Genomic DNA, 27,500 nt, shown 5'->3' on the forward strand with positions numbered 1-27,500 from the left:
ACAGAAAAGTCTAATTCTTCAATTGCATGTAACACGGGCATCTTTGATACACTCAAGCAATAATTATTTTCTATAATGAGTTTGTATATGTTTGTGAATGTAATAATTATTTGTAACACAACAGATAGAAAATGGATGATAATTCAAATTAATACACTTGTCAATGTTATCTACTGGCTGTCTTTTGAGATGTGACATTGACCATCGTTATTTACTGAAAGAACACTGTTTAGTTTATGTATAGGTACTGAAAACACGGTAAAAATTTCTTGGTATTATTTGATCCTTTCAACTGCATGATTTTCACTAAGAAAAAAAAAACTTAGATTTTTTGCGTGGAATCAAGTACTCTGACCTAATATGCTGCAAACCTCTTATTTTTGTTTGGAAAAAAAGGGTAGGGGAGCCTCCCTATATCTCAGAATCATTGGAATTTGTTTTTTCGTTGAATGAATTCTGGTGACCACCTAATATTCTACGAAACCCTTTTTGGGGTCCAGAAAATGGGTGGGGTGGAACTCTCTGAAATTTCACCCCACCCATTTTCAAATATTTTTTGCTATTTCTTTCTTTACCTATAATTTTAGATAACATTCTGCAGAAATACATTTATGAGAGAGTGTGGGTTACATTAGATTAAAAAGTTTGAAATGAAGTGAAAATGCAGAGGTTGTAGAAAGAAAATTCATCTAAAAGAAACACATTAGAGTTTTTGCTTGTATGTGTAAAACGAAGTAAAGGTATAATATTAAAGCAAAATTTCATTTTTCCTGTGTCTTAAAATCACTTGACATAATATATGTAATAATCCCAGATTGCAGAATAGATTTGAAAAACCAAAGCATTTTCCTTTTGTAATTTTTGGTACCAAAATGAGTTTCATTTTTGTGTGTGGAAAGAGAGAGAGAGAGTGAGTGAGTAGGTGACAAAAGTTTACCTAAACTTTGAATGGTGTAACAATATATCATAATTATATATATCATATGTCACCATTGTTTAACATCTGCTTTCCATGCTGGCATAGGTTGGACTGTTTGACTGTGGACTGGCAAGCCAGGAGGCTGCAATCAGGCTCCAGTCTGTTCTGGCATGTTTTCTACAGCTGGATGCCCTTTCCTAACGCCAACCACTCCGAGAGTGTAGTGGTTGCTTTTCAAGTGTCACTGGCAAGAGGACCAGTCAGATGGCACTGGCATCTATCACGCTCGAATGGTGCTTTTTATGTGCAGCCGGAACTGGCGTGGCCAATACCAGTGCCGGTGGCATCTACAAAAGCACCATTCAAGCATGATCGATGCCAGTGCCATCTGACTGGCTCCCGTGCCAGTGGCACTTGAAAAGTACCCACTACACTCTCAGAGTGGTTGGCATTAGGAAGGGCATCCAGCTGTAGAAACCTTGCCAGAACAGACTGGAGCCTGATTGCAGCCTCCTGGCTTGCCAGTCAAACCATCCAACCCATGCCAGCATAGAAAGCAGACGTTAAACGATGATGATGATATATTGTTACACCATTCAGTGTAGGTAAACTTTGTCATCTACTCACTCACTCTCTCTTTCTCTCTCACTCCCTCTCTCTCCCATGAACACAAAAATGAAGCTCATTTCGGCGCCAAAAATTGCAAAGGGAAAATGCTTTAGTTTTTCAAATCTATTCTGCAATCTGGAATTATTTTATATATATATATTATATCTAGTGATTTTAAGACGTAGGAAAAAGATATTTTGTTTTGATATTATACTATCACTTTGTTTCATACATACATGCAAAATCTCTAACGTGTTTTTTTAGATGAATTTTCGTTACCACTAACTCCTATAACCTCTGCATTTTCACTTATTCATTTCAAACTTCTTTGAATTTTCAGTCTAATGTAATCCACACTCTCTCAAAAATGTATTTCTGCAAAATGTTATCTAAAATTATGGGTAAATATTATAGCAAAAAATATTTGAAAATGAGGGTGGAGGTGAAATTTTGGAGGGTTCCACCCCACCCCGTTTTCCAGACCCAAAAAAAGGGTTTTGTAGCATATTAGGAGGTCACTGGAATTCAACGAAAAAAAATATTTCCAATGATTCTGGGATAGGAGGGGGGGGGCTTTTAGTGACCCCTTTTTTCTGAACAAAAGTAAGGGGTTTACAGCATATTAGGAGGTTTTTTTCCTTAGTGAAAATTGTGCAGGTGAAAAAAAATCAATGGGGGTGGGGGGTGAAATTTCTGAGGCTTTCACCTCAATCCACCCTGTAGCATATTAGGAGGTCACTGGAATTCATTCAATGAAAAATTTCCAATGATTCTGGGATGGAGGGGGGGGGGACTGGACCCGCCCATATCCTGGAATCATTGAGAATTTTTTGTTGAATGAATTCTGGTGACCTAATATGCTACAAAACCCTTTTTTGAGGTCTGAAAAATGGGGGTGAGGGGGTTGGACCCCTCAAATTTCTCCCCCACTCTCATCTTTAAATATTTTTTGTTATTTCTTTCTTTACCCATAATTTTAGATAACATTTGCAGAAATACGTTTTTGAGAGATTTTTTTTTGTCTTTGTGAAAATCGTGCAGGTAAAGATCAAAATTTACCTGCAGTCATTTTATATTCTTGATACACTGAGGCAATAATTATTTTCTCTAACGAGTTTGTATATGTGAAGGTGTGTGTGATTGTAATAATTATAACAAAACAGAATATGGATGGTAAATCAAATTAATACACTTAGCAATGTTATCTAGTGGTTGTCTTTTGAGATGTGACATAGATCATCGTTTGTTACTGAAAGAACACTGGTTCATGCATATAAACGTTCACATACTTCTCTCATACATGCACACACATACACACACACAGAGTTGAAATGCTGTTTGATTTTTCGGCTATTTTTCGATATACATAGCACAAATGCTATTGTGCAAAACATGTTTTTGTACAGCGTCTGGTAATTTCCGTATAATTTTTTTTATTTATTTCTTTTTGTGGGTGGAAATGTACATTTCTTTTGATCTCACTATAAGGTGAAAGGGAGAGAAATTTGACAGGGACGTGTATATATGTTGATGGGGAGTGCGAGACAGAAAATGTGTGTTGTGTGTGTATGTGAGAGTTGTTTATGGTCGAAGGTAAAGAATGCACACAACTGGTGGTAAGGGTTAAGGTTAGGGTTACTCCGATAACGGGTGATGTGTGTATTCTTCACCTCTACTGTGTTTATGTGCATGTATGTATATTTGTGTATGTGTATTTCTTTCTTTTTCTTTTCAGCTGAATCGTTTATGTATTTGTTGTGTATATATATATGTATGTGCTTTTGTGTATGTATGTGTATACACACACATATATTTGTGTATATACAGTACTTACATACACAAATATACAAATATATACACATAATACATACACAAAAAATACATAAAAATAGTGATTCAGTTGGAAAAAATTTAATAAAAATTAATTACTGAAATTACCGAAGAAATACTTCCACTTCTTATGTGTGGCTATCTTTTCATTTAATCAGAGAGAGAGAGAAGAAAAGGGGGTCTTTTTTGTTGCTGTTACAGATTTAAAAATTTTTAAATCAAGTGAAATTTTTCAAATTTTATACATTGATTTAGAAAAGTGTTACAAAAGTTTAAAGTTTGATTATTTTTACTCAATCAGAAAGCAAAATTTTGAAGCTAGCATTTCCTGTGTGATAGCTATCTAAACACAAAATGAAAACAAAAGCATTACAACAACAAATTTTTATTAGACAAAATTAAAACAACACATTACATAAGTTGTGAGAACTTTTGAAATGTTAATAAGTTTTAAAGTATGAAGTTATGTGAAATGGTCAAAAAGGCATGTAAATAATTTGAAAAGGAAAAAAGAATCTTCAACGAAATTTTTTTGTAAAAAAACAAAATCATCAGCATATACACTCTGTCAAATTCCTCTGTTTCACTTTATTGTGAGATCAAAGGAAATGTACATTTCCACCCACAAAAAGGAATAAATAAAAAAATTTTATGGAAATTACCAAACGCTACACAATTTGTTTTGCACAATGACATTTGTATTATGTATATTGAAAGATAGCCGAAAAATCAAACAGCATTTCAACACTGTGTAAGTATATGTGTGTATGTGTGTGCATGTACGAGGGAAGTATGTGAACATTTATATGTATGAACCAGAGTTCTTTCAGTAACAAACAATGATCAATGTCACATCTCAAAAGACAACCACTAGATAATATTGATAAGTGTATTAATTTGATTTACCGTCTGTATTGTTTTGTTAAAAATAATTATTACAATCACACACAACTGCAGTTGAAAGGTAGGATCTTTACCTTTTGACCAGCAGATTTAGAAAATAATTTTTTGTAATTAAACACTTTCAAACTTCATATACTGGTAGAATGTGTCATATAAAACATCTTTTACTCTTAGAATTTTTGAGAAAAGTTTATATTTACGGAGTTATTTCATGTTAAAGTTGTCGTATTTCGGTAATTTCAACCAATCAATAACGTGTATTCAGCTGAATAAAATTACTGCTGTTGTTTGTCAACAACAACTTCCGGCAGTGTATATTTCATTTGTCACTGTTCACTACCGTCCCCAACCAAAATCTTCGCCAATCACTAATCTGCTTGTTCTTTTCTCCACGAAATCCTTTAATTTTTTAAAACGCCCCGGTATGAAGATAATTCGTTCATTTACCGTCCCCAATCAAATTCTTTGCCATTACTGTTCTCAATCAAAACTTCCGTCTTTCCAACTCACTTCCGGTCAACCTATTTAAATATCACCTCGTGCTCCTCTTCTACTCACTCTTTCTTGACCACAGCGATGTCCAAAGCAAGCTAAGAATTCTCATTTCATTTCTTCCGATCCTTGTACTACATACATACATTTGCCGCTAACGCTTAAATGTTCGAATCTATTCACTAATCTGCTTGTTCTTTTCTTTCATGAGCTAACTATTGATATGGTTCCCCACAAAATATAATCCTTTAATTTTTAACCCCCCCTCCTCCCGTATGAAGTTAATTCGTTCGTTACTCTATGTTACTTTCTTCAAACCCCGATTGCTGAATTCTTCTCACTACCGTCCCCAACCAAAATCTTCGTCATTCGCGGTGCGCCCTCCCTTTCCCACCCCCACCACCTGTACCGGAGAACACTCTGTTTACACCATCTTCACCGGATATCCCCTCTACCACCACCATTACGTGTGTCTATTCCTCCTACCCCTCCTCCTCAATATGCTTTCTCACTATGTATTACCCCTGCCTCTCTCCCCCAAGACAGAAGCAGCTAGAAGCACTTAACCCGTTATCTTATGTCCCTCCTGTTTTGAAATCTGCCACTGCCTCAACTGGCTATCTCCTTCCAGTCCCCTCCCCCACTCGTGATATCCTACGTTTTATTTCCTACGTTTCATTCTGTCTAGAACCTGCCACCAACCCTACCTGTCATCGTTTCTCCTTACCCCAAACCTCCCCACTGGTGCTCCTCTATATTACCTGCACACCCTCCACTTTCTCTCCCTCTCTTCTCTCTGCTGGAACCCTTCCCCGCCGCAATGCAACCAAAAAAAAATTTTTTTTCTTAGCTGGAACCCCCCCCCCCAACCCAACACTAGAATATCCATGTTTCTGCTACGCTGCTTAAACTATATTTAGGCGCTGAATTGCTCCCCTCCCCCCACATTTCCTTCCCAGTTTTCAGAGTTGGCACTGTCAATGTTGGTACATTGAAAGGTAGGTCTAGTGAGATTGTAGAGATGCTTGAGAGAAGACCGGTTGATGTATGCTGCATACAAGAGGTAAGATGGAGAGGTGCTTCAGCTAGGGTCCTCACAGGCAAGGCACATAGGTATAAAGTCTTCTGGCAAGGTAACATGGATGGTGTAGGGGATGTAGGCATTCTCCTTGCGGAGAAATGGGTGGATAAGGTCATAGAGGTTGTCAGGGTTTGCGATAGAGTGCTTAAGCTCAGCTTAGTCCTACAGAGTGGCACAGCTACGATTATCTCCGCCTATGCCCCACAAGCGGGACTACCAAATGATCAGAAGGACCAATTTTATGATACTCTTCTACAGGCTACCTCAAAGACTAGTGGCAAGGACCTCATCTTTGTGGGTGGAGACTTTAATGGTCATGTTGGGCGGAAATCGGGTATCTTCACTGGGGTACACGGTGGCCATGGTATTGGCACCAGAAATGATGAGGGAACCAAATTACTGGAATTCTGTGATGCATGTAACCTTGTAATCTGCAACACTAACTTCAGGAAGCCTGTCTGCCACCTTATAACCTATCAGTCAGGAGACTCCGCTAGCCAAATAGACTTCATCCTCACCAGACAGCGGGATGCAGGGTCGCTCTTAAATACAAAGACCCTCCCGGGTGAAGAATGTATCCCTCAGCATAGGCTAATCATCAGTGACTTTAAGCTTGAGGCCAGAAGGACTCCAAGAAACAAACCAATCCAGAAAAGAAGGATTTGGAAGCTAAAGAACCCTTCACATGGTCAGAGATTTAGGGACATCCTCATCAAGAAATTTGATGAGAGGGAGGAGGATCTTCAGACGTCGGACATAGAAGATAGCTGGGAATTCCTACGGGACAGCTTGCTGAGTGCCACAGACCAAGTCTGTGGATGGTGCAAAGTCCCTTCCAGACCTAGAGTTACGTGGTGGTGGAATAGTGCAGTAGACAAAGCCATTAGTGCAAAGAGACAGGCCTTAAAAGCTTGGAGGGATGGGGGCAGCAGGGAACTGTACCAGGTTGCCAAAAGGGAGGCTGGGCGGCAGGTATACATAGCCAAAGATGTAGCAGAAAAGAAGAAGTTTGCCAATGTCCAGCGACGTGAGGACCAAAGAGCTGAGGTATTTCGGATTGCCAGACAGTGTAGGAGAGAAAATAGTGATGTTACAGGAGAGAAATGTGTCCGCATGGATGATGGGGCACTTGCTTTTACTGTTAGTGAAAAGAAAGAGGCTTGGAGAAGCCATTATGAAAGACTGCTGAATGAGGAGAATGAATGGGTGGAGGAGAGCCTGCCAAATGTTGACCCAGTAGAGGGACCAGCTATCCGAATAGACAGCTCCCTTGTAGTTAAGGCAATTAAGGATATGAAAACAGGTAAAGCCCCCGGCCCATCAGGAATCACTGCTGGGATGCTTAAAACAGCTGGCTATGTGGGCTATGGCCTAGTCACCCGCATTGTTAACCAGGTAGTTCATAATGGAGTCATACCCAATGACTGGCATAGCAGCACCATAGTCAACTGCTACAAGGGTAAGGGTGATGCTCTAGATAGAAATAACTACAGGGGTATTAAACTGTTGGATCAGGTGATGAAGGTCACAGAAAGGGTCATAACCCATCTCATTAGGGAGAGAATTTGCTTAGATGAGATACAGTTCAGTTTTGTGCCGGGTAGAAGCACCACCGATGCTATATTCCTGGTCCGAAAACTGCAGGAGAAGTACCTAGCTAAAGATAAACCCCTCTACATAGCTTTTGTGGACTTGGAGAAAGCCTTTGACAGGGTTCCCCGATCCCTTATCTGGTGGTCGATGTGGAAACTGGAGATTGACGAATGGCTAATAAGGGCTGTACAGGCTCTATACAGAGAGGCTGTCAACAAGGTTAGGATTGGCAACAAATATATTGAAGAATTCTGGGTAGAAGTAGGTGTACACATAGGCTCAGCCCTCAGTCCCCTTTTATTCATCATAGTCCTCCAGGCAATAACAGAGGAATTCAAAACAGGATGCCCCTGGGAGCTCCTCTATGCTGATGACCTGGCTCTCATAGCAGAATCACTACCGGAACTAGAAAAGAAATCTCGGGTGTGGAAGCAAGGGTTAGAATCAAAGGGCCTTAGAGTAAATGTAGCAAAGACCAAAGTTATAGTAAGCAGAAAGGCGAATTCAGCACACACACCCTCGGGCAGGTGGCCCTGCTCAATCTGTAGGAAAGGTGTAGGTAGAAACTCCATAAGATGTACCCAATGTAAGCTATGGACGCATAAGAGGTGCAGCAACATCAAAGGGAAATTAACTGATAAGATAGATTACATGTGCGGCAGATGCACAGGGACAATAGACACCACAGACACTCAGAAAACAGATTCCATCACACTCCAGGGGGAGAAACTAGAAGTAGTTGATAGTTTCCGCTACCTGGGTGACCAAGTTAGTAGTGGAGGTGGATGCTCAGAGAGTATCACCACTAGAATACGAATAGCCTGGGCAAAGTTCAGAAAGCTCCTACCCCTACTGGCGACAAAGGGTCTCTCGCTCAGAGTGAAAGGTAGATTGTATGATGTATGTGTGCAAACTGCCATGCTTCACGGTAGTGAAACATGGGCTGTGACTGCAGAAGACATGCATAGACTTGAAAGAAATGAAGCTAGTATGATCCGCTGGATGTGTAATGTCAGTGTGCACGCACGACAGTGTAAGTACCCTGAGAGAAATGCTGGACATAAGAAGCATCAGATGTGGTGTGCAAGAGCGACGTTTGCGATGGTATGGTCATGTGCTGCGGATGGATGAGGAGAGATGTGTGAAGAAGTGCCACTCCCAAACAGTTGAAGGTATCAGGGGGAGAGGTAGACCCAGGAAGACATGGGATGAGGTAGTCAAGCATGACCTCAGATCAGACTGGAGCCTGGTGCAGCCCCTGGCTTCCCAGACCCCGGTCGAACCGTCCAACCCGTGCTAGCGCGGAAAAAAAAGGACGTTAAACGATGATGATGATGATTTCATTTCAGTTACGTTTGTATGAATAAATGAGTGTGTCTGAAGCATGTTTACTTCATGTTACCTCCATAATCATTTATACTGCTTTTCGTTTTTCTTTTCCTGTTTTTCAGCTACTATTTTCAGAAAGACTTTTGCCCCCACCCCTCCAATTTCTTCATTTTTCATTTTTTTCTGTAAGGCCTAATGTTCGAAGGTCGTGCTTCACCACCTCATCCCAGGTTTTCCTGGGTCTACCTCTTCCACAGGTTCCCTCAGCCACTAGGGTGTGGCACTTTTTCACACAACTATCCTTATCCATTCTCGCCACATGACCATACCAGCGCAATCGTCTCTCTTGCATACCACAATTGATGCTTTTTAGGTCCAACTTTTCTCTCAAGGTACTTACACTCTGTCGAGTATGTACACTGACATTACACATCCATCGGAGCATGCTGGCTTCATTCCTTGCGAGCTTACATATGTCCTCAGCAGTCATGGCCCATGTTTCACTGTCACGTAGCATAGCTGTTCATACACATGTGTCATACAGCCTTTTGCTCTGAGTGAGAGGCCCTTTGTTACCAGCAGAGGTAAGAGCTCTGTGAACTTTGCCCAGGCTATTCTTATTCTAGCAGTTACACTTTCAGTGCATCCTCCGCCGCTACTGACTTGGTCACCTAGGTAGCGGAAGCTATCAACTACTTCTAGTTTTTCTCCCAGGAATGTGGCAGAAGTTGTTCTCTGCACATTTTCAGTGTTTATTGCTCCTGAGCATCTGCCACATACAAAAACTATCTTCCTAGTTAGCCTTTTATATGTCCATAGCTTACACTGGGTACATCTTATAGAGTTTCTACCTATGCCTTTTCTACAGATCGAGCAGAGCCATCTACCTGAAGGGGTTTGTCTACCTTCCTACTTATTAGGACTTTGGTTTTAGCTAGGTTGACTCTAAGGCCCTTTGATTCTAATCCTTGCTTCCACACCTGAAACTTCTCCTCTAGTTCTGATAGTGACTCAGCAATTAGAGCAAGGTCATCAGCATAGAGGAGCTCCCAAGGACATCCTGCCTTGAATTCCTCCGTAATTGCCTGGAGGACTATGATAAATAGGAGGGGGCTGAGGACTGAACCTTGGTGGACCCCTACCTCTACCCGGAATTGTTCACTGTACTCGTTGCCAACCCTCACCTTACTGATGGCATCCCTGTACATGGCTTGCACAGCTCTCACTAACCATTCATCTATCCCTAGTTTCCTCATTGACCACCAGATAAGGGATACAAGGTACGTTTGTATACATTTATCTGTGTGTGTGTATGTATGTGTGCATATAGCCACACATGTATAAATATATGTGTGTATGCATAGATAGCTAGACAGATGGACAAATAGATAAATGTATACAAACGTACGTACAAAAACATAGACCTATTTATATAATATATAGGATCTTTTCTGTTTGGCTGCCAATTTTCAGTTTCTTCAATTTCTATTTAAATTGATTTCATATTCAGTATAATGATATGCTTTTATACGTTAATCAATACCAACAAAATAATTTTCGCCATAAATCAATAAGTAAAGAGTTATTAGCTACTAGCTGGCCCTGTGCCATCAAAAATGACAGCTAATTGTAGTATTTTATATATAAAATGGGTAGAAAAGGTGAATAAAAAACCAAGCAGTGCTTCAACTCTGTGTGTGTGTGTGTATATGTATACATTTATATGTATGAACAGCACACTCTGTAGCTAAAGCGGTTTTCTATGCTATGTTACAGCCCGCTTCCTTCCCTTTTAAGTATTTCTGTATATATATATATATATATATATATATATGCGCAAAATGTACATGTGTCTGTAATTCTATTTTCTATGTATCTTTCTAAATAAACATACACAAACACATATACACTCACTCAAATATATAAATATATTTTACACATACATTTACACACACACAAACATTTACATTCATCTCTTTTACACACACACATACTCACACAGAGTTGAAGTGCTGTTTGATTTTTATTTCACTGTTGACTTTTCACCATAACACTTCCATTCGTGGATCATCCATTCCTTTCTCATTTATATGTTGTGACGAAGAAATACACAAGAGTATTAATATAGTAGAGGATACATGGCGCTCTTTGCAACTCCTTTCTCTCACTCCCTCTCAATCATGGCTATTACTCTCACTACTACTCCTTCACTGAATTACTATTTTCTCTCCTCTCCCTTCACCCCTACTACATGATTTTGGACAAATATATATATATATTAAACTCATATTTTGAGATTAAAGTTTGAAAATTTGGGGTAATTTTAGCTATTTGTAAACCACAGATACATTCATGCCTGTTTCCTTAGTAACAAGCCAAACATGAGATCTCTTTTGTCTGCAAGAAAGCACATGCTGACTAATATGTTTCAGTCATTGAGGTGGTTGTCATGTGCTAAAAATAGGAGCCAAATAGGCCTTAAATCACGCACCAGAGGAGGATGTGGTTTCGTACTTGCAAGAAAAGAAAATTATGCAAATTTTATGAATACAAGAAAGCATGGTGGGAATATGTATTGGCAATACTTGCGCCAAGGATGCATGGAGTCTGTCAGTGAGGAAAGACACAAGGTTTGAAGGTGGCACGCTTCCTCTTAGGACTATAGTGCTTTTCCTTTACTCATGGGTTAAGGAATGACTTCAGTCCGGTTTTGTGTTGAAGAACTAGGGATGAGCCATTGCACAGCTGTTGATTGTAACAACTAAGTTAGGGAAGTACGTGTGGAGGACCTGATCTGTTTTCCAGGTAAGGTTGGTGGTCCTGGGAAGATTGTTGATATTTGGATTTAATAATATTCAATGCTATGTACTATTTTGTTTTTGGATAATTCTTTTAAGTTTTTGCTATAAGTTTCTTATTTTGAGAAATTTCATTTGTATTCTGCTGTCTATCACATTAAATGCATATTGAATGCTTAAAACTACAAAATAAATGTTGTTTACTTGTTTATTTTTGTCATTGAGGTGGTTGTGATGTGTACTAAAAATAACAGCTAAATAGGCTTTAAATCCCCCCCCCCCCCCACATTATTTTTTTATTGGCATAATTGTATGAATTTCCATGTGTGGAATACAAATTTGCAAAAAATTTTTGAAAATTCAAAAAAATAAAGAAAGTTACGAGAGGTTATATATTGTGTGTAATTCATTTGTGTATGGTTTCATATAAAAACACAAGTGTTATTTTCAGGATGTTGACAAAATGTGCAGCCACACACAAAATTACAGCTTCCAAATCTTATTTCCTGAGCAGATGAAAATGATCAAACTTTAAACCTATAACTTAAAAAAAAAATTTCTGGTAAAAGTAAAATAACTCCAGCAATTCAGCTTGGAAAACTACATTAACTCATAAAGTGCTGGGATTTGCACTTAAATAGCATGGACTGCTGAGCACATTTTATGAAAATGAGATTACCATGCACACATAAAAAACAAAAAAATAGTTAAAATATCTTCTTATAAAATATCTAAAGGTGGCAAGTTTTACATCATCTGAAAATTCATTAGTTGAACTGTCCTCTTGCATTCAGGGGGTATTGGAGCATTTGAGTGACATTAGACCCCCAACAAACGCTCATAAACTAAATGAATCTATTTCGGCCACAATCATGGCGATTTGTGCTTTATATGTTAATGTACGAAATTTTCAAATAACTTTGATTTTTGAAATCTTAGCCACACAGAAAAGATAATATACACGCACACACACACACATATATAAATGTATACAATCATACATACAAAAACACACATTTATATATATATATATATATATATTTATATATAATAATAATATTAGGGAGTAAATCCAAACTTAAGGGAAAAATTAGATTTAGGATTAAATCTAATTTTACAGTATAAATATATATATATATTAAATTAGAGATAAAACCACTATTGGGCAAATCAAACAGTGAAAAGCATAAACCAAAACATAGAAATAAATTTAATTTAAATTTTGAATATTATATTTTATATATTTTGTATATTATATTAATTAAATTTATTTCTATGTTTTGGTTTATGCTTTTCACTGTTTGATTTGCCTAATAGTGGTTTTATCTCCAATTTAATATATATATTTATATATATATATATACTAGCTGGTGTACCCCACTAATTCTCGAGGGTAAAGATATTCTATTGAAACACCTTATTACTCTGATATAAGAAAGCAATTGCGTTATAACTGTTACAAAAAGTGTATTTTCCGTTACGAAAAAGTACAAAAAACTGTCAGCTGGAGGAGGGAGAGATTGTTGGTGGTTGGCAAGAAAGTACTCAGACACATGGCATTTTAAAGGTGAACTTTATGAAGGCTAATTATTAAAGGTGATATATAAATGTAGTATATATGTATATAAATATATGAATGAAGTGTTTAATGTTTAAGAATGAAATGAAGAAAGTGCAATAATAACATTCACACTCACTGATGGTTGCTCTCAGTAACTGCCTTTAGCTTATGAAGTTCTTGTTCTTATAACTATGGAAAAGCAGCCAGAAGGATAGACATATTGTTGAGAACAAATGATTTTGTTGAAAGACTGTTATCTCCATTCCAGCCCCTGGTGGCCTAGAAGAGGTAAGAAGGGTCAAGTGATAAAGACATTATTCTGCTTAGCGAAGGCATCTGAATAACTGCTGTCATTCATAGAAAACCTATTGTTTTACCATGAGAAAAATGTTGTTGAAGTGTTAAGTGAAATTTGGCAATCGAAGATTGAATCCAAGGTATGCCTGCATGAAGCCACTACAAATACGTTGTGGAATAAAACAAATTACCTACTATCATGGAAAAAGTGTAACTGTAAAAATGCAGAAATATCAGAGTAATGGGTGTTCAAAAAAGTATGTATGTATAGAAATATATGAATGAAGTCTTTAAGGTTTAAGATTCAAATCAAGGAAGTGCCATAATAATGTTTAGCAGTTCAAAACTGAGTAGAGAAATGCAGAATTAGGTCAACTGATTGTGAGAATCAAATATTGATCACTTCTCTAAAAACTGCAAGTAGTATGGGTTATTTCCTTTGGGTTGTTTAAATAAAATATTAGTAATATGTAGGAGATAGAAGGATCCATTGGAGGGGCCCTGTTATTGAATTTTTTCAACAATCTATGTCACAAGGTTTCCAGACATGAGTTCTACTCACATGTCAAACTATAAAAGTGATATTGTCTGCAAAAATTAGAAATTGGACACACAAAAAATCAATATTCAAAGTGATCAAACATAAACAATGAAACTTGTAAAATATTTCTAAATTTGATGGCTCAATTAGTTTCATGAAAATGTTGTATGAACTGTAGATAAGCAATAAACATGATTTGTAAAATAAGTATGAGTAATACAGAGTGTCCCAACTGAATGTGGTGTGGAAGTTTGGTTTCATTATTTAAAAATTTTAAGCATTCATAGTATGAGTTCATTGTATTGGGACACACTTAATACATTCTGGAATCAAAAATTTATGCACTGTCATCGAAAAATTTTAACTGGAAAAATGCAGAATTATCAGAGTTATGTGCATTGAAAGTGTACATGCATCAAGAAAGTGCAATAATAAGGTTTAGCAGTTGAAAACTGAGTAGTGAAATGCAGAATTAGGTCCGCTGAATCTAGAATAAAAAATTTATGTACTGTCATCGGAAACGTTTAACTGGAAAAATGCAGAATTATCAGACTTAAGGTTATTGAAAGTGAACATGCATCAAGAAAGTGCAATAATAAGGTTTAGCAGTTGAAAACCCTGAGTAGTGAAATGCAGAATTAGGTCCGCTGATTGTGAGAGTCAAATATTGATCGCTTCACTAAAAACTAACAACTGTAAGTGCAAGTGATATGGGTTATTTCCCTTGAGTGTTTAAAAGCAAATTGTGCAGGTGCTATAGGTTATTTCCTTTGGGTGTTTAAAAAAAATAGTTATATATAAAGATCCCTTCCAGGGGCCATATTATCGATTTTTTTCAACAATCTAAGTATGTCACAGGGTTTCTAGACATGAGGGAGACTCAGGAAGACATGGAATGAAATGGTGATGTTGAACCTCATGGTGAAGATGACAGGTGATTTACTGTGCTTAAGAAGACCTATCCATCAGCAAAACAAATTAGGTCCTAAAACCATAAAATTGATGTGCCCCCCCACACCCAATCTGTATCTGTCAATCCTTCCTTGCAACTCATCTTCCTAACACCCAACACTTGTAACCATGACAATATTTACTCAGGTGCTGTAATTGTATGAAAGCAGGGCTGCACATATTCATCCCTGGAACCACTTCCTTTGTCACCTGTCCAGCATCCCATTATCACCCTTTCTCACTTTATTTTCTACTAAATGCTCTCATATCTGTCATTGACACACCTGTGTCACTCATATCCACTCCTACATACCTCTGACCTCTCTCTGTTATTGTGCATCCCTCTCTCACTCCACAATTCACATCTCCCTATTTCAGTTTTACTATACCTTGTTCTCCACCCCAACCCATAGGTACTTCCACTTACCACCTCTTCCCTAACCATCTCCTATTTTTCTTACCTCCTCACCAACAGATTTACCGTTGACCATGTTCCCTTCCATGTCCTCCAATGCATTTACTTCTAGTCCATCTCTAACCCATCTGTCACTCTCCTTTCATACTCTTCTGAACCTACCCATTCACCCACCGTCAGTATTCTCTCCCTTTTCTCTCTTATATCCACCTTCTTGTGCCTTGAATGTACACCTTGACACCTTGTGACTATCATCCTTTCTCCCTTTCCAACTAGGATAGTCATGTATCTTCTCTACAGCAAGAAACTTGTACCTGTCTAGGGTTTTGTCTTGCAAGTTACTTGGAGATTTTACTAGTGCTGGTGCTACAAAAAAGTACTTAAAATGCAGAAAAACAGTTGGTGTTAGCAAGGGTATCCACCTATAAAAACTGTACCAAGACAGACATTGGAATTCAACTCAGTCTTCTTTTTTGTTAGATCTTGTCAAACTGTCCTATCCAAGCCAGCATGGAAGGTGACTGGTGAATATGAATTTCTGTGCATATGTCTGCATGGCTTCCTGGTTTATAGATTTAGCTATTGGGGGTTCTACCCCAACAAATGGCTCATATTTGGAATCAGATAAACTTGGGAGTATTTCCCTGCTACATTGTCCCACCAGCCTCTGGTGCAAATTTAGACTGCCATTCAAAACAATAAAATGTGAACTTAAGAAGTGTTCCAATTTAGAGAGCAAACAAGTTGGATATAGGTTGGAGAATTATATTTAACCTATTCAGAAATTGGATGACAAGCAGTGAAAATAATTAGCATTTTTAGAACTCTAACTTTTACATATGATTTGGTAGTACAAATTTCTTACTATTGATTTGGGGTAAGATGCCCCTGAGTAACAATTTTGCTGTTGATCAAATCTATTCCCTCTGGATGAAATCCAAGGAACGTGAAGATTCCTCATATTGAGTCCATTCTCTAAGAAGAAAGAATTTTTTCAGGTGAAATTTTAGACTGGACAGATCACTAAAATTCAATAGCACTTTGGCTACAAAAGATTGAGTTAGGTTTTGATTCAACAAATTTTTGTATGATAAATTTGTTTATATGTCTTGGACATGACTTCTTCAGTGCAGCATCTCACTATTTCTGCATTTTTTGTCATTTCATTTGTGAAATTCAGCATTCTGAGATCAGCTTTTATCACTTCTGTCCATGCCTTCCTTGACTTCTTTCATCCATATTAATCATCTGGCATACTTACTGATATGTCATCAACCATGTGCATTACGTGCCTGCATCAACACATGCTACATCTGATTTCTCATATTCAATTTTTTTTTCAACTTACCTGTGCCTCATTTTCTTGTACCCAAGCATTACTCATCCAACAAAATATGTTCACTACATTTCTCCTTTGGAGATCTGCAATCAGTTTCATGCAACATAACATTTCATACAGAGGTATCATACAGTCTATCTTTGTTTTAAAGAGAGCAAAGACACATGTAGGTAATCACATACATTTTTCTCTTTCCTTTATCACTTATTATTGACATTCCTCACTCCCATCCATTGCTGGTGTCATAATAAAATACACCTAGTAGACTCTCGAATGTGGTTGATGATAGGAAAGGCATCTAAACCATTGTTAATAGATATGAGTAAAATGTAGTCTCTGAACTAAGAGGACAGTAACAATCCCCAGCCCACTGCCTAATCCATGCCAATATGAAAATCTGGATGTAAACTGATGCTGATGATTTCCATATAAACACATATACATGTAGACATAGACATCTGTTTTAATCATTGTTTGTCTGTTTTATTATTTCCAATAAAAATCAGCCCTGTTACTATGACATCTACTGCTGCAAAATCATTGAAAATGAGTCCCACTAAATCAGAAACAACTCAGAAATCTAGTGGCATTGGAACTAAGATGGAATCGTTGTTGAAAGAAGTTTACCGAATGCACAAGGAAGTTGTTAGATGTAAGTAGAATTTGTAATCGTCTGAATATTTGAGACTTTTTCTGACTTATAAAAGAAATTGAAATTTTGTAAATATCTTTTCTAACAGCATCCAGCAAAGTATGGAAAGATAAGTTTGTTAAGATGAAGAGAATAAAAAACAAGTAAGTAGATTTTGCTGATACTTTTTGGACTTTTTCTGATGATTAGACTCCTATGTGACTCAATAAATTTTCAATATAATCAAGGTTTTCAAGTCAAATATTGGTCACATTATATAATGTGTTGTGTTGACTGATTGAAATCTCACATCATTCATGTCACAATGAGATTTTGATTGGGATATTAATTTAAATAAGATAATTTTAATAGTGGCAGTATCAGGTGAGTTTATATTAGTTGGACTGGTGTCCTCATCTTGATTCTTACTGTCACTATGTTTCAGCTCATCTTGATTCTTACTGTCACTATGTTTCAGCCTTCTTCTAGTGTCTTGTGTTGAACTCAGTTGTTGTATTCAGAATTTCAAACCTAACTTTTTATTTGATCTACAGGGGTACCCTGTTTTCATTTCACTCTCTGCATTTTGTGACATTTTATGTTTCAGTTAAATTATGTGAATTACCTTAGAGCCTTGCTTGGGAGTGAACTCAGAATCTCTGTTTGACTGCACTGCATTAACCAATGTCTTTATCTACTGCACTATGCCTGTAGAGTTCAATCCTAGTATATAGGATTAAGGTAATTCACATAATTCAACTGAAGCAGAAAATGTCACAAAACACAGAGAATGGAACAAGAGACCAGGGCAGTGGAAAATATAAAAATAAATCCCAAAGCCTTCTACAAGTTTATGAATGAATCTGTCTTGGTGCACTACAAGGCAGGGTCACTGTTTGAAGAAAATGGCTTGCTAACTGTGAATCCTAAGAGGATAAGTGAAATGTTATATAAACAATTCCAAGGGGTCTTCACTTCTCCATTGAGAAATATGCAAATAAGCGAGCCTAGAGAGTTTTTCAACACTGCAGACTTATATACAAATGGGCTGATGAAAAGAACATGCAGTTAATGCTAATAAGTTTTAGGCACTCCTCTATTGGCCCACAAACAGACTACAATCAAAATACACAGGACCAGAGGGTAGTGCAGTCCTAGAGTTCAAATCAGTGTATGACCAGGGAATCCATGAGTAATGATTGAACATTCTGTATGCATATTATATATATATATATATATATATATATATATATATTATAGGTATTGGTCTAGCAACTTGTTGCAAAGACCCTCTTTGTTATAAATATATACTATTATAGGTATATATATATATTATACATGTATACATGATTCCTGGTTACCTTCCACTGCATGACACCTTGGGTAAGTGTCTTCTACTATAGCCTCAGGCCAACCAAAGCCTTGTGAGTGGATATGGTAGACAGAAACTGAAAGAAGCCTGTTGTGTATATATATATATATATATATATATATATATATATGCATGTGTGTGTATATGTTTATGTGTCTGTGTTTGTCCCCCCAACATCGCTTGACAACCAATGGTGGTGTGTTTACGTCCCTGTAACTTAGCGGTTCAGCAAAAGAGACCTATAGAATAAGTACTAGGCTTACAAAGAATAAATCTTGGGGTGATTTGTTCGACTAAAGGTGGTTCTCCAGCATGGCTGCTCTTCATCACCGCCAAATGCTACTTACGGGTTACATAGTAGTTTCGCTCGGGTGGGTGCTAACCCAGCTTTCAGTATGGCCGTAAAAACAAATATAGGTAGGGAATTCTTAAAAGTAGTCTCTAGACATTTTCAACCTGACCGTAAGTTTTATAGAATATTTGATTGAAGAACGCTTAACTGGGGCCATCCTCCGAGCTGGCTGCTTGATTGGGCAATGGCTGCCCGTGTTGATATGGTGCTCCACCAGGTTTGTGCAACCAAGGTCTAGTTCTGCAGAGAACACATAAACATACCTCGCTAGTAGCTTCCTCAACCGCATCATCTGAATGCCATCTAACCGCTAGCGACTCTGTACAAACTGATCTTGTAAATGCACAGGCAGACCACCACCTCCCTCATCTACCCTCCTGCAGTGACGCAACTGGCCCTGCCACTGGTCCACTGCCTGGCATAGTCCCATGATTTGTCCTTTACAAATCGTGGGTGCCTCTCTTGAGAAATTGGCTGCCACAACCAGTGCTTCATCAGCTCCTGTCTCCACCAGAGTTTGTCCGACCGTCACTCCAGCTTTCATCTTGCATCGTCTGTCGGGCTCCATCAGCCCCAGGCAGCCATCAAACAGGTCACTCACATGACACTGGAACAGTTTTTCCATCTTAGTGGTATTACCGTCGTCTGTAGCACTCTTACCTCACTACCAGTCTTGGTCCGCTTTACCAACCTAACAGGGACCTGTCTTCCCTGCACCACAAGTTTCATGGAACACAAGTCCAGCTGACAAGCCATCGATGCCAAATAATCCAAACCCAAAATACACTGATCCTCCATTTCCACCACATAGACAGGAAACATGACTTCTAGTCTGGCAACATTAATCCGGACATTAACCAGCCCTCTCATCTCAGTACAATGTCTGGTAATACCGCACAACTGCTGCGATGATTCTGGCAGGTGTAAATGCTGCAACACATTGGGCCTTACAAAGTCTGTCCCGGGGTCGAATTGATCACAAGAGAACACATCCGGCTGTTGACTCTCCCATCCACTTGTATACTGTCAATCATGCACTCTGTATGTCGTCTCGAGGGTGGGGCCTCTTTGGAATGTTTGGCTGGCAGTTGCCCCTTAGTACCAGCTCCTCTTAATTTTCTGACACTCTTTCTTTATTTTCTACTACCCTTTCCTTAGTTCTTGTTGGGCTGTCGTAGCTCATGTGTCCCCTTTTACCACATATCCAGCACTCACCCTTAAAAGCAGACCCTGCTCTATTGTTCTGTTTTTTCTCTCTCTTCAAGCTGTAGCAATCCTGCCGCTTGTGTCCAAGTCTCCCACAATGCCAGCAACATACACCAGTCATCTCTTCATTCTTCTCACAAGGTCCATGACTATTCTCAAGTCCTTCAGCTTCACGGATTTTCTCTCTCTTTGCTTGGAATCCGGGGATTGCAACTCACCCAGAAATTCCCGGTACTAGATTTGATGTATGACTCAAATTCTAGAGCCCTAGCCAGTGCATCCTGCATCATACCCAACTGTGTCTGCTTACTTGGACCTTAAGATTTGCACTGTCCAGAGCATCTATAAATTGTTCCTTCAAAAGAAGAGACAAGAGGTTGGGGGTAGCTGTAGGGTAGGCTTTATGCACTGTGCTCTCCAAGTCCTGGGCAAGCTGCTGTAGGGGCTCCCCTCTAGCCCTTACGGGGGTTTGGAAGCATGCCTTGTACATTTCACTCTGGCACATACTGCCATATTTTCCTCTGGAGAACTTCTACCAGCGCCGAGTAACGAGCCCTGTCTGCTTCTGACAGCTGGCCCAGCACCTCCAGTGCAGGACCCTTCAGACTGGTGGCAAGCTGAACAGCTCTTTGCCCCTTGTCCCAATCATTCTGGTCAGCCAGCATCTCAAACATGGATTCGGTAGGCCTCCCAAGACACTATGCCATCGAATTCCTGTGGCTTCTTTCTAATGGGGACTACACAGCTACCTTGAACCCTTGGAAACCCTGGCCAGCAACTTTAGCACAAAGTCTTTCCCAGTAGCTTATATGCTGCACAGAGGCTATCTTCTTTGTGTAGCTTTGTTGGATTGCCTCAAGTTCTGTGATTAACTTGACACTGGATGGTGACCATAGCTGAGAGCAATAGTCAAAGTGGCTTAGGACAAGTGTCCTCCAGAGGACCATCATGATTTCCTGGTCTCTTGTTCTAAAGGTTCTAAGAATCCATCCGGTTAGCCGCCTACATTTCATTGCCAATTTAGCAACATGCACATGAAAGGTTGCATCATCACCCAGGTCTCGCACTGATTGTGCCTCTGGGATTGCAATCCCTCCAGGTCCCGTGTATTTATTGGATATTGCATTTAGTTTTGCATGCTGATAACATAAAGCTTGAAACTTTTCAGCATTGAACTGCATGCTATTCTTTTCAGCCCACTTGTATATTTTGTCCAGCTCACATTTCAGGTGCTTAGTGTCTTCAGGGTTCTGTATTGCCTGTGAAACTTTTGTATCATCTGCATAACTTGTGATCGTGGCTCTCTGCGTGGCTGAGGGCATGTCTGAGAGGGCCATTATGAACAGTGCCTTGCGGAACACCGCTCACTATTTGTGTGTTAATGGAAGTGGCCCCATTGGCTACTACCACCTGGCTTCTATCCTTCAGAAAGTCATGAAGCCATTCTCCCAATTTTCCAACTATGCCAAGATCACACAGTTTGTGACATATCATTCCATGATCGACTTTATCAACGGCCTTTGCAAAGTTGAGATATATGACTTCCACATTTGAGTGGTTGAGCAGTGATTTCAGCACCCAGTCATAGTGTTGTAGGAGCTGAGTTAGGCAGCTTCTTCCTGGTCGGAAACCATGTTGGGTGTCAGGCAGCAAATCATTTTCTTCAAGGAAGGTGATTAGTTTCCTTCTGACTATTCGTTCCATGACCTTGCTAATGTGTGAGGTTAGAGAGATAGGTCTGTAGTTCTTGGCCTCCACTCTGCTACCTCCTTTATGAATAGGGCATATTTTACCTTCCTTCAGTTTTCTTGGAAGTTTGCCTGTTGCAAGGAAGCTCTGAAAGAGGAACTGCAGTGGTCTTGCTAGGACTCTCTTACATTCTTTTAGAAGGATTGCTGGGAATCCATCGGGGCCAGTAGCTGAGTTTGTTTTCATTTCATCTATAGCCTTTATTACATCGTCTTCCTTTATATTGATGTAATCAATCATTGCTGCCTCTGATTTTATATCTGCAGTGGTAAAGAAGTCAGTTGGGGTGGAGTGAAAAATACTCTTAAATTGCTCATTTAGTATTTCACTTACCCTCATTGGATTTCCTGTGAGTGTGCCATCCTTTTCAAGGAGTGGCCCTATCCTACAGTGCACCGTAGCTGTTTCTTTGGCATACCTGTAGAAAGATCTGGGGTTAGATTTTATGTTGTCTATAGTCCAGGCTTCTTTGTCTACTCTTTCTTTTTCATGGGAGAGTTACAGACATATGATATGATATATATATCACGTGATATATATATATATGTGAGTCAGGCACTCGTGACAAGACGTACTTTTTATAACTCCCGTCAGTAACTAACCAAAGAAGCATATTTTAACTCTATTTAACTCAACTCAAGCCAACATAAACTCTCCTTGTTTTTAATCTCAAAACTTTTGAACTCTACAATCCTACTATACTACTCTTTTACTACCATCGGAGGATAAATTTATACAAATCTATATACAACCTGAAGAAAGAAATACAACCCAAAACTAAATACTAAACCCAAGACTAGTTCTAAAACTAGTCCCGTGAGTACAATTCTTTTTTCTTGATCTGTATTAAACACACCGCTCATCCTGATTGTACTAATTAGATTGTACTAATTACACTGAACTCTCACACACACAAGCCACAAATTTCCGAGTATATTGACACAAACTTTCCAACGGTGTATTCACTATTTACCGAGTATATCGACACAAACTTTTCAACGGTGTATTCACTATTTTACATCAAGCCATCAATAACTGGTGTACATATACATATACACGCATACACATACATACATATATATATTACACAACACTACCCCACTGAATATGGCCAATAATTTTCAAAAACGCCGCTGGGTTGAAAATGAAATTACTGCAATGATTAACGCTTGGTTCATCCATCACAACGAAGCTAATGTTTACAGTAAAATAACTGAGGATTTAACGAAAAAATCCTTTCACAGATCTGTAAAACAGATAGAAAATAAAATAAAAGAAATTGTTAGGATATTCCCTATTTTTCACGCGCACATGGCTACACTAAAAGCCATTCTTGCCAACGAATCCAGTACACCAAATGACCAAATTCCAACAGATCAGGGGTCACTTCAACAGCAACAATCAACTGACCTACTTCCATTGACAACAGCACCTGATGAACCAAGTCAAGTTTCACCTTCGCTACAGCAACAAAAACAACAACAACACTCTAATACTACCACTAGTCAAGTTCCAATGCTGCTACAACAAAAACAACTCTCCACTACTACTGCTACCGCCACAATAGGAAAATCACTACTACATCCACGTAAAACTATCTGCCATTACTACTCTCAAGGCAGCTGCAGATTTGACCACATTCTGGCAAGCCAGAACCCACCATCACAAAATCAACAAGCTGCTTCTAACACTACTGCTACTACTGCCAGAATAGAAAAACCACTACTACAACCAAATAAAACCCCCTGCCATTACTATTCTAAAGGCAATTGTAGATTTGGCCCCAGCAGCACAAACAACAATGGACGCTGTGCTTTTTCCCATCCGACCTTATGTTGTAGACTTGTTATGGGCACCTGTTCATATGGTATAACAGGAAAAAATTGCCCCCACCTCCACCCCAAATACTGTCCTAATTACAGAATCTATGGTTCTGATCCTAAATACGGATGCATAAAAGGCAATGGATGCACCTTATTCCATCCTAAACTGTGCCAAACTTCTGTCTCAGAAAGGATGTGCCTGAACCCAGAATGCAACCACCACCATCTGAAGGGCACAAAACGATCACAGAATAAATATAAACAGGAACAGAGGAAATCTAGGACAACAACAAGAACAAAATACAACCACGTTTCCCCTCCCACAATCAAACAACGTAGACAGAACCATGAAAAAACACCAAACAACGCCAACATGAAATATGTATCCCCTGACCAAGTGGCAAACCAAACAAGTAACTCTTTTTTACTGACATACCTAGAAAATATGAAGGCCGACCTAAGCCAAGAGATCCAGCGAGCTATCACCAACCATCTATGCAAATCACAAGGACCACTCACCCATTACCAACTTCCCTTACCTCGACATTCCTGTTAAATGTACGTGGCATCAACCCATCAATTATTGCCCAAAAATGGAAGATCCCAAATATAGAGAGTTGGCTTGCCGAAATAGCACATTGCTTCCCTTTCTTTATCCTTACCGAGACTCACCTGAACAACACCCATATGGACGCAGAGGTGAAAATAAAAGATTTCACCATTGTTCATGCGGATCGCACAGACCGAAATAAGGGCGGGACAGCCATCTTTATCCATGACTCCTTTTCACTTGATGCCAAGGACATATTTTCCAATGGCTACTGTGAATCGGTATCACTATACAACAAAGCTAAGGACATAACCATTGTTGGTCTTTACAGGCCTCCCCAGGCACCTCTAAAGTACTTTGAAGAGTGCCTTAGCAAAGTCAAGTCCTTCCTTCGGAAGTACCACTCCGGAAACATACTAGTGATGGTTGATTTTAACCTCCCTCATGTGAACTGGCCCACAAATACTCTGAAGTTAGGCAAGTGCTCTACATCAGATAGAGCAGCAGCAGAACTGCTCTTTAATCTGATGGATGAGTATTTCCTGACTCAGCTTAGTGCTTGAACCAACGAGACAGAATAAAACGATCTTGGATCTGGTATTGACCAATCACTCTAGCTACGTCCACAGTATTTCAGTCGAAAAAACTCTCCTCTCAGACCACGACATGGTACTCTGCAATCTTAATTCCCGACATATAAAAACCAAACCAGCCAATCCCACTCCATGGCACCCATTTGACAACATAAACTTCCACAAAGCGGACTGGGGAACAATCAGAAAGGATCTGTCTTCCATCGACTGGTCTTTTACTCTCAATTCCTCTCATATTGAGACCGCGTGGCAGCACTTTGAAAACATTGTCACCTATACATGCTCTAAACACGCTCCCAAGAAATCTTCTAACACAAACAGAAACCTGCTCCCTAAAAAGAAAAAAACACTCATCAGGCGCATCAAAAGACTCAACAAAAAAATCAACCAATTAAAATATTCCCACACACAACATCCACATTCAACAACAATGAAAAGACTAGAGCTAGAGCTGGAAAAACTTCATCTGCAGACCAACATGAAAACCTCCATTGAAAATCAAAGAGCTGTGGAGAAACAATGGGTAATCAAAAACATCAAACAGAACCCAAAAGTGTTCTATTCTTATGCAAATAAGCATAGAACCACTGTCTCACCCATTGGGCCATTGATTGATGATAACGGCATTCCCCAACACGATGCTAAAGAAATGGCAGAAATACTGCAGAAACAATACTGCTCTGTCTTTAGTGTACCCACTGATATTGACATAAGGGAAACAAACGAAGTTGACTCCCAACACAAAATTTCAGACATAACCTTCACTGCCACTGACATCGTAGCAGCAATAAATGAGGTCAAACATTACTCTGCTGTAGGCCCTGATAGATTTCCCACTAGTCTCCTGAAGGAATGTAGATACCAACTTGCAGTCCCTCTGACCAACCTCTAGAGAAATTCGTTAGACGCAGGTTATATACCGAAACAGTTTCTATCCCAGTCGGTCATCCCGGTTTTCAAACAGGGAAACAGATCCCTCGCAGTCAACTATCACCCAATCTCACTCACTTCCCACATCATTAAAGTGTTTGAAAGAGTGTTAAAATCAAGGATAGCTGACTTCCTGGAGACCCACAAACTCCTAAATGCAAATCAACATGGCTTTCGCTGTGGCAGGGACTGTCTAACACAGCTCTTACACCACATTGAAGATGTACTCAAAGCCTTGAGAACAGGTTCGAACTCTGACGTCATATATCTTGACTTCAGTAAAGCGTTCGACAGGGTAGACCATAACATCCTACTCTCAAAATTGGCAAATGTTGGAATCCGTGGAAAAGTTCTACACTGGATTAAGTATTTCCTGGTGAATAGAACACAACATGTTGTAGCTGATGGAGTCCACTCAAACCCAGCAAAAGTCACCAGCGGTGTTCCCCAGGGAACTGTTTTGGGTCCGCTACTCTTCATAATTTACGTAAACGACCTTTCCAGTGTTGTACATTACTACAAAGTGAAAATATTTGCTGATGACACTAAGCTCCAGCAAATCGTCAATGAAGAAGCAGACCGAACTCAACTCCAGTCTGATCTATATGCTGTGAGTCAATGGGCAGACAGAAACAAAATGCAACTGAATGAGGGAAAATTTGAGCTGATGCATTTTGGAAGAAATTCCTCACTAAAACAACCATACTCTCTTCCTTCAGGGGAACCGCTCACAGCCTCTAACAATATCAGATACCTGAGTGTAATTGTTGATGACGATCTCAGTTGGAGTGCACACATCAACAAGAAGGTCGATATAGCTCGTAGGATGAGTTCCTGGATCTTAAGAACTTTCCGGTCCAGAGAACAAGGTGTCATCATACCACTTTTTTCCTCCTTTGTACGGCCACACCTTGAATACTGCTGCCCACTGTGGTCTCCTCACACAAGACAAAACATCTCCAGAATTGAGTCACCCCAGAGGGCACTCACTAAACAAATTGAAGGCATGGCTGCTCACGATTATTGGGATCACCTTAAAGCCTTGAAACTTTACTCCCTCCAGCGTCGCCGTGAGCGGTACATCATTTGTACGATGTGGAAAATATACCGCCAACTTTGCCCAAACGACCTAAACATTAGCTTCAAGGTTCATCCAAGACTTGGACCACGGGCTATACGTCCCCTGCCCAATTCAAGATCACAACATACATGTACACTGCAACATAATTTCTTTTCCTCAACAGGCCCTGCCCTATTTAACATTGTCCCGAGGGAGATCAAAGAGGAAAAGGATCCCATCAACTTTAAACAGAGTCTGGATAGATTCCTTCAAAGAATACCAGATAAGCCACCCATAATTGGATACAACTCACCCAACAAGAACTCACTACTTGAACAAAACTTGACTCAAACAAAACTTAACTCAAACAAAACTTGACTTAAACAGGATTCGAATAATCCTATCAGGTGGTGCTATTAAGTTAGACATGGCCTGGACCAATCTTTGGTCGAAACATATCTAAGTTTATCTAAGTTTATATCTATATATATATATATATATATATATTATATATATATAATATATATATATATATATATATGTATGATATATATATATATATATCACGTGATCATG

At 39.1% G+C, this 27,500-nt stretch overlaps 1 protein-coding gene across 3 annotated transcripts in view; it reads left to right on the plus strand.

The window, feature by feature from the left end:
• Positions 1 to 27,500, plus strand: part of LOC115210247 — a 155,531-nt gene that overhangs the window by 15,371 nt on the left and 112,660 nt on the right. For 2 of the 3 annotated variants that reach the window (XM_036502169.1, XM_029778723.2), the window contains exons 2-3: positions 17,165 to 17,310; positions 17,399 to 17,453. In XM_036502169.1, coding sequence (XP_036358062.1) covers positions 17,165 to 17,310; positions 17,399 to 17,453 — 201 coding nt within the window. The remainder of the gene's footprint in view (positions 1 to 17,164; positions 17,311 to 17,398; positions 17,454 to 27,500) is intronic. The other variant, XM_036502168.1, reaches the window with a different exon arrangement.

This window comes from Octopus sinensis, linkage group LG4 (assembly GCF_006345805.1).
Source record: "Octopus sinensis linkage group LG4, ASM634580v1, whole genome shotgun sequence".
NCBI classification, from domain to species: domain Eukaryota; kingdom Metazoa; phylum Mollusca; class Cephalopoda; order Octopoda; family Octopodidae; genus Octopus; species Octopus sinensis.